We start from the raw sequence: 15687 nt of genomic DNA, 5'->3' as shown, positions 1-15687 counted from the left end.
AATCGGATTAGTACGGAATCCGCGGCTCATAAATAAATTATTAAAATAACATATAAGCGGGAAATAGCCCATGTGTTTGGATGACGTGCAGTGACATCTACTTGGCCAGCGTTGAATTGACCATGGATAAATACTTAATGCATAGTTTTACATAAATCAACGTTTAATAAATAACTGTCACTTTATGTGATATCGTGACATTTTCTCCTCTCTTGACTTGACCCACCTTTTCTTTTCTTTTCTTTTTTTTCTTTTTTTTTTTCCTTGCATCAAATAAATATTTTAATTTTAGCTATTGTTGCCGTACTAAATTATAATAGGAGTTGTTGATAACAATATTAACACAATAGTATTCTCTTTTCATTTTGTTTTGTTCCATTTATTTTATTACTTTTTTTTTTAGAAACGAATTATATATTTTTAATTTTATTTTAAATTTTTTAATTTAATTTTTTTTTAATTTTAATTAGATTAATTAGTTATTTTAATCTTAATTTATAATTATTTTATTATATAATAATTATTTTCACTAATACATTCTTAATTATTTCTTCTAAATTTATGTGTCTACAGTAAACGAGTCATTATTTTTGTTTATTTCATTTAAAAGAATATATACCAATATTTTAATTTTACACAAATTACAAAAATATCATTACTTTATTTCTACTTGTTAAGAAAAAAAATGTCAAATTATCTTGCATACTTTCCTTAATCAATAAAACATTGTTATTTTTTAATTTATTAAAAAAAATAAACAAATGATCCTTTAAACTAGGACGAAAGAAGTATAATATTTTATTTAAATTAATATAATATAAATATACATACTTCTTCCGTCTCATTTACTGTGTCTACTCTTTCGTTTTTATATGTCTCACTTATTATGTTACATTTTTTTAAGAATTATAAATTTTAATTTTATTTTAAAATTTTTAATTTTAATTAGATTAATAATTTATTTTAATTTAAATTTAAGTTTATTTTTATTATATGATAATTATTTTTATTAATATATTTTTAATTATTTACTAATTATATCTCTTTTAAATTCTCGCATAGAAAATAAAAAGGAGAAGTCAGCCGAGACTGAAGAAGTACTATTTAAAAACATATAACATAGCCTCACATGCCAATGCTATTATTAATAGATTCATACAATAAAACAGTATAAATATAAATTGACCTATGATACAATAAATTATGTATTATCTACTTATTTTACTTGTGTTGATAGAGATATTGATTTGTCTCATTTAACACATTGATCGTATATATATATATATATATCGTTTTAAAGAAAATTGATTTTTTTTTTAATTTAAATAATAGTTTAAATTTGATATTTTAAATAGTGTATTTTATTTAAAATAAAAATAAAAATAAAAATCGCAAATGTTGCACATTACTATATTTTTATTAAAAAAAAAAATTGAATTATTCCAAGTTTTCAAGTTAGGTACAAGTAAAATCAATAAGATGGTCAAAGAGATTCATATTGATCATTGATATACAAACCTTATAAAAGTAATTGGATCAGACATCTTGCAAATGCTCGTATATATAATATACTCGATATATGATTATGTCTTTTTATATTATTGTTTAATGCAAAAATAGCTATAAATTTACCAACGAACATAAAATTTTTTATCTTAATATGGGTAAATAAAATAACACACAAAAAAAAAAAAGAGCAATGAAACATCGATTATATGAAAAACACGTTGGGCACAAAATTAGGCAAAATTGGGCAGGTCAGGCCAGAAATTTGACTGCAGAATTTGTGAGGAGCAGAGAACTTATGAACATTCCCAAATAGAAAATTGAAGTAACGAGCAAAATATTTTATCCAATTAAAAAAAATACCATCAAATTAATTAAATTGGGCTCAACTGAAATAGCCAGTGGCAAGTGCGTGAAGAATTAATTGAACAACAGACTTACGTGTCAAACACAACCGTATTGACGGCCAGCTGTCACGTACCGGAAGCCGTTTTGGTGTGTTGCCCGTAAACGGCGAAACGGTTTACTTGGCCAAATGCTTACCGGCTGCTCCCGGTTACCGCTTCCTCTTTCCAGCTGGCCTTTTTTTTTTTTTGTATTTATTTATTTTATAAAAGATTTCAAGAATTGAAAGTACATATATATATATATATGGATAATAAAATCTGATGGAGGGATATTTACGGGTACAACAATGAGAGGCCATATTCTATGTATGCATAACAAACGAATTGAATTTTCTCATTTCTTGTTAAGAAAAGTGTAGGTTTGATTTAAGGGTTTAAAAAATCTGATGTATCTGTCTGCATCACAGTTAGTACTGAGGAGGAATAAAAAAGATGAAGGGACAGACATTTGAGAGAGAGAGAGAGAGAGAGAGAAAGAGAGAGGGGAATTAGGCAGGCAGAGAGGAGAGAGAAGAGGGGTTTGTGATTTATTACAAAAGGTAAAGCAGACAGTAGTAGGTACACTTCTACAATTGTCGCAGGCAAATAATACGAAGCATGAAAGTGTGATGTCTGAGTGAGTAATAAAAAGCATGGAGGAATTAAGTGCCAACAAGTTTGCCACAGAGCCCCGTCCATATTCACAATCCACCCCCATTTTAAACCCGGGACCACACGGGCCGGGCCCCCCTCTCTCTCGGCCCTCCCATCCATTCTCTCTCTACCTCTATATATAGGATACCCTCGTCGCCCCCCTTCCTCCTCCTACCCCCACCGCAGTAGCCTGTTTCTGTTTCTGTTTCTGTTTCGTCTCCTCTCCTGCACTTACATATATATATATATAATATTCTCTGTTCTGTTGTGGGGTGTTTTGGAGAAGCAGCAGCCATGCCTGAGGCGCCGAGGGAAGCGTGTCTGAATAAGGGGTCGGGTAGTGTGGCGGAGATGAACAAGAAGAAGCTGGAGTTCATTGAGGATGTGACGAAGAACGCAGACGAGATTCAGAAGCGTGTCCTGAGGGAGATCCTGTCGAGGAATGCCCACGTGGAGTACCTCAACAGGCATGGACTCGACGGCCGCACCGCCGACAGGGACACTTTCAAGAAAATCTTACCGGTCATATCCTACGAAGACATCCTCCCCGACATCAATCGCATCGCCAATGGCGATACGTCCCCGATCCTCTGCTCCCACCCCATCTCCGAGTTCCTCACCAGGTATACTATTTGATTAATTAATTAATTAATTTCCTGAATTGAATAATCCAATTAATTGATTGATACAACAGCTCCGGGACATCGGCCGGAGAAAGGAAAGTGATGCCGACGATCGAGGAGGAGCTGGAGAGGAGGTCCCTGCTGTACAGCCTTCTGATGCCTGTGATGAGCCAATACGTGGGGGGCCTGGAAGAGGGCAAAGGGATGTACTTCTACTTCATAAAATGCGAGACCCGGACCCCCGGCGGCCTCCCTGCCCGCCCCGTCCTCACAAGTTATTACAAGAGCTCCCATTTCAAGGACCGGGCCTTCGATCCCTACACCAACTACACCTCCCCCAACGAGACCATTCTCTGCCCGGACTCCTACCAGAGCATGTACTCCCAAATGCTCTGCGGCCTCTGCCAGAACTTCCAGGTCCTCCGGGTCGGGGCGGTTTTCGCCTCGGGTTTCATCCGGGCCATCCGATTCCTCGAGAAGCACTGGGCGCTACTCTGCCAGGATATTCGGGCGGGCACGGTCAACCCGCTGATTACCGACCCGTCCGTGAGGGATGCGGTGATGAGGATCCTTAAACCCGACCCGGAGCTGGCGGAGTTCATCGAACGGGAGTGCAGGAAGGAGTCATGGCAGGGGATCATCACCAGGCTGTGGCCCAACACAAAGTATATCGATGTAATAGTGACTGGGACCATGTCGCAGTACATTCCGACACTGGATTATTACAGTAATGCCCTCCCCCTTGTCTGCACAATGTACGCCTCCTCCGAATGCTATTTCGGCCTCAACCTCAACCCCCTCTGTAAACCCTCCGACGTCGCCTACACCCTCATCCCCAACATGTGCTATTTCGAGTTCCTCCCCATCCACACCAAATCGCTGTCGCTATCCCTACCCGCCGCCGCCGCCGACAAGGACCACCAAGAACTCGTCGACCTCGTCGACGTCGAGCTCGGACAGGAATACGAACTCGTCGTCACCACTTACGCTGGTCAGTATTATAATCCAGTTAGGTTAAATATTGATTAATACTACGTGATTTGATTTCATCGACGCAATTACAGGGCTTTACCGGTACAGAGTGGGCGACATTCTGCGCGTGGCGGGATTCAAAAACAACGCGCCGCAATTCAACTTCGTGTGCCGGAAGAACGTCGTCCTGAGCATCGACTCCGACAAGACCGACGAGGTGGAGCTCCACAACGCCGTCCGGAATGCGCTGACCCATCTGATGCCGTTCGACGCTCATCTGACGGAGTACACCAGCCAAGCCGACACGTCCACCGTTCCCGGCCACTACGTGCTCTACTGGGAGCTCACCTGCAACGGCGGCGCGTCGGCCCCAATCCCGCCCTCCATCTTCGAAGACTGCTGCCTGACAATCGAAGACTCCCTGGACGCGGTGTACCGGCAGAACCGAGTGTTCGACGCCATCGGGCCCCTGGAAATCAAGATCGTCGAGAACGGAACCTTCGACAAGCTGATGGACTACGCGATCAGCCTCGGCGCGTCGATCAACCAGTACAAAACCCCGCGCTGCGTCAAGTTCGCGCCGATGGTGGAGCTGTTGGAGTCGCGGGTCGGGTCCTCTTACCGGAGCCCCAAGTGCCCCAAATGGACCACTCCGGGGCTCCAGCAATGGACCAACAATTAATTCCAATTTCAGACACAGATTAATAATAAAGAGGAATGAGGGAGAGCTGTTTTTGGAACCAATCAATCAATCCAAAGTATTTTTAGTATTGTATTTATGAAGTCTTTGGATTTTATTTAGAAGATCGATCGATCGTTTTTCAAATTATATTTATATTCATACCACCATCTCACCCGGTCACCGTCATTTAGATTAACCACTACCAACCCGACCCATGCACCCGAATTGCCTTTTAATTTACCGTTTAAACGGTTCTAGATTGATTGATTTCGAAAACAAGTAGGCAGAACGTCGGCTTACTACTATCTATCTGATACTGTCTTCTTCGACTTCCCGTAGCACAGTAGCTGTGGGACAAAGAAGAAACAATAACGATGGCTCAGTGATATGGAAATTGATTCGTGACCGTGAGATCGTTGGTTCAAATTTCAATGCCTCAAAGTATTCTTTTGTTGGACTTAGTTTGCAAGCTATTAGATTCGGACGGAAGTTTCAGAGCACATTCGAAAGAAAGGACTACCAATTCTCAAGTTATTGCCAATAAAATCCAATTAAAAACCTCTTTTATTTATATTTTTTTTCAATAAATAAATATTTTTAAAACTTTCTATTTTATAAAATTAATTATAAATAAATATACATTTTTATTTATATTATATAAATTTTTATTATCTATCAAATAATATTTATATTATATATATTATTGAAATATAATTCATATTTTTAAAATATCAACAATATTATTCATATACAAAAATAATAAAATAATTATGTTCCATAAAAAATGATTTGGTGATGTGCAGTGGGCTTTTGACCATGAAGTCACGAGGTCAAAGCCAAATCTCGATGCCTCCAAATTTTACTTGGCACGTATGAAATTCAATAGAAAGTTTACTCAAAACACCTCCGACTAATAACTATTGCGAATTCCCCTGTGAAAAAAGAGGACTAAAATAGGTCGGCACAACTACTTCATACATCGACCAATCTCACTATTCCCATTTATTTTCTTGTTAATATTTTTGAGCAATAAATCAAACCTACACGTATGTGTGTTTGGTTGAAGGCTTTTTATTGTTATATTTTAATTTGATGTAATAATATTAGTATGGTAAAGAAATATAACTTTGATAGCATTTATAATGTATATTGTGGTCAATTTTATTTATTTATTTTTTTTTAAAAAAAAAACGTATAAATTTTGGATTTCAATCTATGAAAATAATAAAATGTATTATTTAATCTTCGGCGCAAGAATATAGATTAATAGTATTAAATGGAATAAATTGAGAATTAGATACTATAGTTAGAGAAATATATATTTATATTTTTTATTTGAATAATGTAATAAGGTTAAATAAATTTAATTATTTTTTATTTTAAAAATATTGTAAAATAGAAAGAACCAACAAAAATGAAAATTATTGTAAAATATGTAGAACCAAAAAGTATAATTTTTGGATAAATAGAGAACATATTTGAATTATGATATAACATACAGTATTTGATTAAACATAAATATTAAAAATTCCACATCAATAAAATATACAACATGAACATTAATTATTTTATAAAAATAAAATGTTATCTAATACAAATATATATATAATTGATATAAATCAATTTTATTAAAAATAAAATATTTTAAGTAATATATAATGTATATATAATTTATTTATCAACAACTACTCACTCTCCTCTCTACGTATGATAAATTTCACCATGCATATTCATTCTTTTATTTGTATAATCATAACTTTTTTTTTCCGTTTGCTCGGAGTCGGTATTGTATCGATAAATTTTAAGATCAAATGCAATAATTTTCAGACCACATTAGTCGTGTAAGTTTCATAGGAAAAACCTTGTGCGACAAATTTGACTGAAAAGATATCAATAAAAAATTTTAAATTCATAAATTTACCGTCATACCAACTAAGTCATTCATTACGGGAAGCCATTTTTCACTTTTTACAAGATATTGAGGGGTAGACAATAATCAGTAGTTAAAACCATTTAAAAGAAATGATTAACTCAAGCAAAGTGTCGCCATTTTTAAAATAAAATAAAAGTAAATGAAATTAAAAGAGTAAGTTGACTAGTAACACTAATAATATATAAGTGAAAGAATACTTGTTTGAGTAGTTTTGGAGTCATCGAACGCTTTTGCAATGGCAAGTTATTGATTTAATCAAAGAAACAATTTTCATTATGTTTTTTTTTTTTAAATAAAATAAAATAAAATAAATAAATATATACGTATGTGGACAGACGACAGGTAGCATTCCTGGACAGGTGCAACTGTTGATGGAAGCAAAATCTTGCCATTAAAAGATGAGATCGAACACGTAAAGTTCAGACTCGAATCATAATGAAATTGTATATGATTATAAATTGAGTTATAACATTATATATTTGATTGAAAGTAAAATTAAAATATATTTTTATATATTTTAAAAGAGTATAACTTGTTTATTTAGGATATATATACATGTAATTAGCATAAATTTGGTTTATTAAAAATAAAAAATTAATGTGTATAAATATAGTTGTTTATTTACAATAAAAATATAAATAAGTTATTAATAAGTTAGTCCTATATCTAAAATATATCATAGGATTTGTTTGATTGCAAGTTTAGCTATGATAGAATTCTAGGGGGCTTAAAATTTACTATTGTACTATTGTATTGAACGTCTATAAAATACATAATTTGCGTTAATATAATATAAATATAGATTCATACAACATATGCAATAGTTAATTTTAGTACATGATATATTCTTATATATCACATGCTATAAGTATAAAATATATATATAGCATGTCCTTATTTCACTTATTTTATATGGTATATGCTTTGTGAAATAAAGACATGTGTTAATATTCAGTCTGTTCATTCAACATTTTCAGATAAATTGATTTTTTTGTCTGTAGTATAGAGAATTGTGTTGCTAATATAAAAAATAATATTTTGTATTGAATTGTTGATTTTTTATTAGTAGATGATATATCTATATATATTATATCAACGTGTGTATATATTTGTATATTTTTAATAATATTTACAGAAAATTATTCAATTGAAAAATGATGGATGAACTGAGTTGATTAATTATTTGGGAAAGTCAACATTTGATTTATTCAATTTAGATCGGTAACCCTTGCCTAGAATCCTATAATTGTAACTTCTAGTACATGTGTGTGCTGATATTTTTGTTCAGAAATATTCTTGTAAGATAATTTGAAAGATAATATTTTTATGCGAGGGATATGAAATTGTGTAAACAAAATATAAAATAATGAATGTATGTTACTATATTACTCCTTCCGTTCTACTTACCATGTTCATCTTTTTATTTCTGTTCGTTTTATTTATTTTGTTACTTTTTTTTTTGGAAAAAATTATACGACTTTAATTTTATTTTAAATTTTTTAATTTATAATTTTTTTTAATTTTAATTAAAATAATTAGTTATTTTAATTTTAATTTATAATTATTTTTATTACATGATAATTATCTTTATTACTACAATATTAATTATTTACTAATTATATTCCTCCTAAATTCTCGTGTCTAAATAAAATAAATATAATAGCTGAGACACAAGGAATATTATTTTTTTAAATATATGTATATATTTTTTGTTGCAAGAATACACCTTCGTGTTTACGTGGAGACCATTTCTTAGTTGGATCACATAACATTAACTATAAATATGCATAAATATATGGCAATATTTATAAATAATTAAATCTAATTTTTCACAGGAAAAAAAGAAGATAAAATTCATTATTGAACTTGTAAAAAGGAAAATTCTGAGAAAAAAAAAAGAAAAAAAGAAGAAAAATCAACCAAACACACACATGTATTTTTACAAAACAAATAAAAATAAAAAGAATAATAATAAAATCGTATAATTGAATAGTAAAAATTTGAACTAAATTCTAAATAAAATACTTTTTTTTTAAATGAAAATTATAAATAAATACGATGGTTTTTTAAAAAATATACTTAGATAGTAAAAAATTGAACTATGATTCTTTTTTTTTTCTAAAAAATAAATAAAAAATCTACTTTTTTATTTATTATATCACATTCAAATATAATTTTGTATTTAAAATATCATATCAAATATATATATCACATCAAATAATTATTTTTATTCAAAATTTTAGTATTCAAAACTCAAACTTAACACAAACAAACAACCATACTTTTTCGAAAAATAATTTAATACCAAACATTTAAAAATATATACATAAAAAAATCATTATAATTAAAAGTTAAATTTTTTATTTAAATTATAAATAATATTTTAATATTTTATAAAAAAAATAATATATTTTTCTTTAAAATCATGCAACCTAAACAAAATAAATAAACAGTTGATTGTTGACTGACCTACGCAAGCATTTCCAAGAAATGTCAAATTTCAGATCATGTCTAGATTTCTGACACGTGTTCATTGACTTGACAGTTCTCTATTAACGGTGTCCTTTTAGATAATTACTTCCTTTTCCTACTTCACATATCCACTTCTCCATTTCTGTCAGTCGTATTTATTTTATTATTTTTTAAATCTTAATTTATAATTATTTTTATTATATAATAATTATTTTAATTAATATATATTTAATTATTTATTAATTATACTTTTCCTAAATTCTCGTATAAAACGAACAAAATATTCAAAAGGTAGGATATCTAGCTATGTTCACTCAGCATTTTGGGTACATTGATTTTTTATATGTGCTGTAAAAAATTTATACTGTAAAAATATTTAATTTTTTCTTTTTGAATTTTTTTTTTTATAATATAAAAATTTGCGTAAAAAATATAAATATTATTTTTAAAAAATCACAATTTCAAAAAACAGCTGCACGAATAGAGACTATATTTATAATATATATTTTATAATTAATGTTAATTATAAAATAAATATTAAAAATTGTATTAGAGTAAAATTCAAAATTCTTGAGCAAATAAATCTTGTTCATCAATTTTGCTTTTTAAATTATTAAAATAAATATTTTATTTTATTTTAATATTATTAAAAAAATTTCATCAATACTTAATTAAATAAATATTTAATTTTAAAATTTTATTATTTAAAATTTAAATTCAAAATTCAATTAACAATATTTTCTATATCCCCAACATTTATGTTTCCAAAAAAACTTAAACACATATTTTTCTCAAAAAAATTATTACATTATATACATTTATTATTTTTTATATTACATATACAATTTCATATACTTCACCTAAAAAAAAAATCACTTCAAATAATTTCTCAAATATATTTTTGTTGGAAAAAAAACTCTTTATATGAGGTATATGAAATCGTGTAATAAATATAAAAATAATAAATATGTATAGTGTATTAATTTTTTGAAAAACAGAAAAAAAAAAAAAAAAAAAAAAAAAAAAAAAGAACAAACCCCAAATCTCACCATTTTTAGTTTATACTCCTTATTTTTACATTAATTTATTTTCTTTTCATCATTTACTCAAAATGTTCTCATATAATTGACTCACTCATCTACTTTGGCACCACACATTTACTAATAATATATATGGTATGTTCTTTTTTTAAAATTTTACAAAATTTTTATTATTTATCAATTTTTTCTAAAAAATATAGTATAAAATATTTAACTTATACTAGAATTATTTTTATTCAAAATATCATATCAATACCTATTTATATCAAATCACTATATTATATTTTTTGAGCAATAATTCCTATATGTGACAACACAATGAAAGTATATATTGTTATTATAATTCTCTCCCAAAGCCTAACCCTAACCCTAACAATAAACAATTCCAAGATTGAATCTCTTCACTACACCTAAAACCCATAATCATGAAAAAATTAAATTAAATTAAATTTGGTTTGATATCATCAAAATAACAAAATAAATTTGGTGTGTGCATATTTGGAGTATATATACATCTTTTTGGTGGTCTTTCTTTTTAGGTAAATGTACACATGAATACATGGTTAGTTAGTTATAGATGCACAATTATTCAATAAGTTTTCCTCAGCCACTTGCTACCTAATGTCGTCATTCATTGTGTGAGCTGTATCCAAATTTCATAAATTTAATTTAATTTAATTTCAAGAGGATAATCATGACAGAGGTGATCATCGAGAATCAAGACTATAAATAATTCAGACCGTTGGATCGTGACATCAGAATGCTGAAAATAAGGGAGACTGATCTGATCTGATCTGATGAAATATACTAATTAATTAAAATAACAAAATAAGTGTGATTTGATTGCGAGTGGAAGTTTTGCTTTTGGAGACAATCTGCCCTACACCCATGTTGAAACCCATCGAATAATAAATTTATTTATAAATAAAATAGTATATTATTAATATTATTGCAATATTTATATATGATTAAGTAGATAGATAGATGGTCAATTGGATTTCTATATGTATATAGTGAGTGAGTGAGTGATGGTGGAAAAGAAATTGAGTGACATAATGCATGCACTTAATTAATTAGGCAGCACGTGAAACTCTTCAAATACTACAATTTAATTTAGTTGAATTGCGTGAAGCAATAAAAGTGGTTTTTGAAGTAATTTATAAGAATAGTAAATAAATAAATAAATGCAATAAAATTAATGACTAAAGTAAGATAAAAATTAACCAACCTTTGATTAAATACTTGTTTCAGTTTTATTATATATTTTATAATCAAGATACAAAACCAAACACACCCTAAGAATTCTAATACTATAAAAATGGTCACGGTGTTAGATAAGAATTTTTTTTTATCATAGATGCAATGATTCAGTTTGTGTTTTGGTTATGGACAGTTTTAAGTTGATTAATTGTTTAATGTAATATTTTGTATTATAAATAAGTATTTTATATAATATTTTTATAGAGAAATAAATATACATTTAAGAAGAAAAAAAAAAAGAGAGAGAGAGAAATGTGAAGTAAAAATTAGAATTAGGTTGGTTGGTGGTGAAGATTATGCCAATAATAATATTGGCGTTAATCAATTTGAAATTTCTGTGGTTTTTTTCACGGTTTCGATTTTGAATTTAAATAATTTTTTAATATGATATTATGTAACAATATAATTTTACTATTCAAATAGTCAAAATTTTGAAAAAAAAAAAAAAATCCCCCCCAAAGAAACAGACTTGTTGCTTGAAATTTTGTGTTTTGCATTATGTTTCTCCATGGAAATGACCGTTGGGCAAAGGCCTGTATGGGTGCCTGGGCCATCCTAACCCATAAACTTGTAAACGTCTTGTTGATTAATAGCCAAAAACAAAAACAAAAAATCAGAAGAATTTAATTAAATTCAAAATATTTAAGTTGATTAATCAGCTTGTAGAAACGATACAGCTCAAACTAATAATAATAATAATAATAATAATAATAATAATAATGTATTTATCAATTTTTTGGGCTTAATTAATTGGGCTTTAAGGATTTTTTAAAATCAAATTAATTAGGCTAATTAGTGGGAAATTAACATATAAACTAAAAGTGAATTATCCCCACATATAACATCAAAATATGATGTATTTATATGCAATTGGAGTATAATGTGTAAGTTACGAAGCGTGATTAGGGTGCATATATGTAACTAAACTACAAACACTTGGATGTAGATTGTTGGTGTGAGTTTCAGTAAATTTTTTTATCAAAATTTCTAAACACATTTTTTTAGTCTCATTCGAAAAAATTGCTATCAAAAGTAATTCCACTAAAAATATTAATATATATATTTTTTTTATTATTGTAATGTTGAAATTCCAACATAACATACTGATGTGAATATAAAAAATACTGATATGATATTTAATTTAGACCGAATACGGACGTATTATGTAAAACAAGGTCATATTCAAACAATCATCAAATCAATATACGGACTTTATTATTTTCATGTAGCAACATGGGTGTGTATTGCTACCAACACGCTCGTATGAGATCTTGTATAAAAACACCGTTGTGTTCTTATAATTTGCCAATTTTGAGACCCGTTCCTAAAACACAGTCGTGAATTTTATGAAATATGGTCCTATTTGTCAGAGAATATGGACGTGTTGTACTTGTGTTTAAAACGACCATGTTTGTAAAATATGTGCAAAATGAAGCTTCTAATATTAGTACGGGAATGTGTTTAATAGTGAATACAACAGTATTTGACTTATAAAATACTCAAAATTAATAAAATCCTAACCTCGCATTCCAATTCCATTTACAAATTTTGTTAGAGTCTTGTATGATCTAAGGCATAATGCCTCTCTTTGTATTTTTTTTTTTTAAAAAAAGTTTCATAAGAGACGGTCTGGTGGTGTGGGATTTGGCATTCTGACCGTAAGATTACCTGCTACTTATGATTCGTTTAGTGTGACTTGCTTATCGGATCTAGTTTATAGAGTATTAGGTTTGATTGAAGGTTTATCCAGTTCGCACTTCCGTGTATTAAGATCAGAATGTGTTGTGTAGACCATTTTGATGTATAATTAGTTTAGAACAGCATGTGTTTTATATTTAAAGAAATCTTATATTGTATATTGTGTTTATATACGCTACATGCTAATATATAAGACGTTGTCGGCATTATGCTGACTATTCAACACACAAATGGCCTCCGCTGCCCATGACATGATATGGTTCACATTTTAGTTGTCTGAGTAGAGCCCTGAAATATCTCTCTTCATTGAATCTAGTCACATTTTTAAATGTACTAGTGGCCTATGATCTACCTCATGGGTAACCTTGAATAACACAAAAGATAATAAAATACCCAAATATAATTATAATAATAATAATAATAAGAAAAAAAAATTAAAATAAAAAACTTGAATAGCACACCATACCCAAATTCTCTTTTTCTTGATTGATGTAATCGCTATTCAATTAGTAGTTTATTCTTACTTTTATATATTTATATTTACAAGCATACTATCCCATGTTATAGACATTAGACCCGGGAAATTCAATAATATTTTAGATTTTTTTCTTCATATTTTATTATTTTAATCTATTAAAAGAAATTAATAAATTAAAAAAAATAAAAAATGAAAAGGGTGTATTTTCTCTCAAAAGTCGCAAATCCTTCTAAACACCGGTCTTGAAGAGAAACCATCTCCAATAGTCAAACCCAGACTGAACAACATTACACAAATCAAATGAAATTCACAGATATGTGTTGACCTCTACATATTCTTACATACGCATTCGTTGAAATTTGAGTCCTAAATGTAGCTGACAGTGTGTGTTTATATATACAAAAGTGTATACATATAAAATAGATTATTTTATGCATATATACGTATGTATATTCTCAATATGTATATGAGGATAAAAAAATAGATTTTGTTTTTTGGACATGTGATCCCAATTCCCATTGGCCAATTTATACAATTCTTGCTTATACAATTTTTTTTGATATACCTTAAATCTAATTTGTCATTTTTTCTAAATTTTTATGGGGTTTTGGAGTTAATAAATTAAGCTCCTTGGATGAATTCTCTTAATTTATTTAAATAGTTACGCAATTTAAATTAGTCTTTATTAAAGAATATTTATAATCTATAATATAGTGTGGTCCACAATAAATTTGTTATATGTTTGTGCGACCTAGCCAAAGCATTGTTAATGAACCCCGAAAATTTATATTTTCTTTGTTGTTGGATTATTAATCCTATTGTGTTACAGCAACAATTCAAGCAGAAAAATTTGAATCACTCAGACATAATCAGTTCATAAAATAAGACATTGTCAAGAAATCCTTCAACGACAGATTCAGAAAAGGGAGAAATAAAATTAGGCAAGTCGAATGAACTAAAGGGTTCATCATTAACTTTTATTAATCTTTCTCCAGTCAATCACTGTATAATTTCCAATTCCAATTAGGGAAAAAAAAAAAAAAAAAAGATTAAAATAAAATTATATCACAAGAAAACATGAAATTTCTGGAACTGTTCCTGTTGCAGAGCCTCCTCTAACAAAAACTGGGAGTGCTCCATCAGCTCGGGGCTTAATCTGAACATCAAAACACAAAATTCCATCTGATTCAGAGCTCCATCGCCATCAAAGTCGCCTTCTTTCAGCATCCCATAAAGATCTTCATCGGACAAATCTTGAAGCCCCAAGAAAGCTGCGTTCTTCTTGAGGCTCTCGAATGTGATCAACCCTTTGTCGGGATCCATCAGCAGTCTAAACCCATTACAGAGCTCCCCAATCAAGCCGTCGCCGCCGAGCTTCTCCGCCATGAGAGGCAGGAAATCTTCGAAATTGGATTGACCCTTGGACGCCATAGATAAGGAAAGTTAGCTACTTCTTCTTCTTCTAATTGATTTTTTACCCAAACAAGTATGTATATGAATCTGATCGAATTGAAGAATGAATGGTTGGGGGAAGCAGAAGGGTAGATAGTGTTGTAATATAGAGGGTGGGGGGGGGGGGAGGGGGGCGAGAAGCGGTTTCGCAGAAGGGGGCGGGGCCATGGAAAGGACAGCCAATAATGGACAGGGAAAGCCAGCTCAGCAGTAATCAGGGAAGAAAAGGTCAGACGGGATTTTGCTTCGACGGAAGAAATTGCCTGGTAGGTGGAGATGGGGTATTTTCGTCATTTCGTGTTGATTGTGTGTCGCGAAGTTTCCCATGTGAAGAATATCTTACTCGTGGGTTTGCTGCTGGCTGCTGCCTGCTGCCTGCTTGTCTCATCTGCTTGGCCGACCACTCAATAAATGCTTATGCATATGTGTGCTTTGTTGTAGCCGTACACGTGGCAGCATCCTACGCTGTGTTTGGTTTTGGTCATTCGGCAAGTTGTTTTCCGAGTCAACTAGTCAAGGTGCTGACGGGTC

The 15687-nt window shown here is 30.3% G+C and overlaps 2 protein-coding genes across 2 annotated transcripts; one reads left to right on the top strand and one right to left on the bottom strand.

Moving 5' to 3' along the window:
• Positions 1-2691: 2691 nt before the first annotated feature.
• LOC127266004 (indole-3-acetic acid-amido synthetase GH3.6-like) lies at positions 2692-5001 on the top strand. Its single transcript, XM_051296067.1, has 3 exons — positions 2692-3169; positions 3241-4160; positions 4234-5001. Exons 1-3 carry the CDS (start codon positions 2841-2843, stop codon positions 4821-4823), a joined length of 1839 nt encoding a protein of 612 aa, XP_051152024.1. The 5' UTR covers positions 2692-2840; the 3' UTR covers positions 4824-5001.
• Positions 5002-14655: 9654 nt separating this feature from the next.
• On the bottom strand, positions 14656-15247 carry LOC127265811 (calcium-binding protein KRP1-like). Its single transcript, XM_051295816.1, has one exon. The coding sequence runs from the start codon at positions 15133-15135 to the stop codon at positions 14770-14772; it is 366 nt and encodes a 121-aa protein (XP_051151773.1). The 5' UTR covers positions 15136-15247; the 3' UTR covers positions 14656-14769.
• Between the last annotated feature and the right edge of the window lie 440 nt (positions 15248-15687).

This window comes from Andrographis paniculata, unplaced genomic scaffold (assembly GCF_009805555.1).
Source record: "Andrographis paniculata isolate CXL003 unplaced genomic scaffold, ASM980555v1 Contig74END, whole genome shotgun sequence".
NCBI lineage: Eukaryota > Viridiplantae > Streptophyta > Magnoliopsida > Lamiales > Acanthaceae > Andrographis > Andrographis paniculata.
The sequence above is the reverse complement of the archived record's forward strand: the minus strand, read 5'-3'. Positions and strand labels throughout refer to the sequence as shown.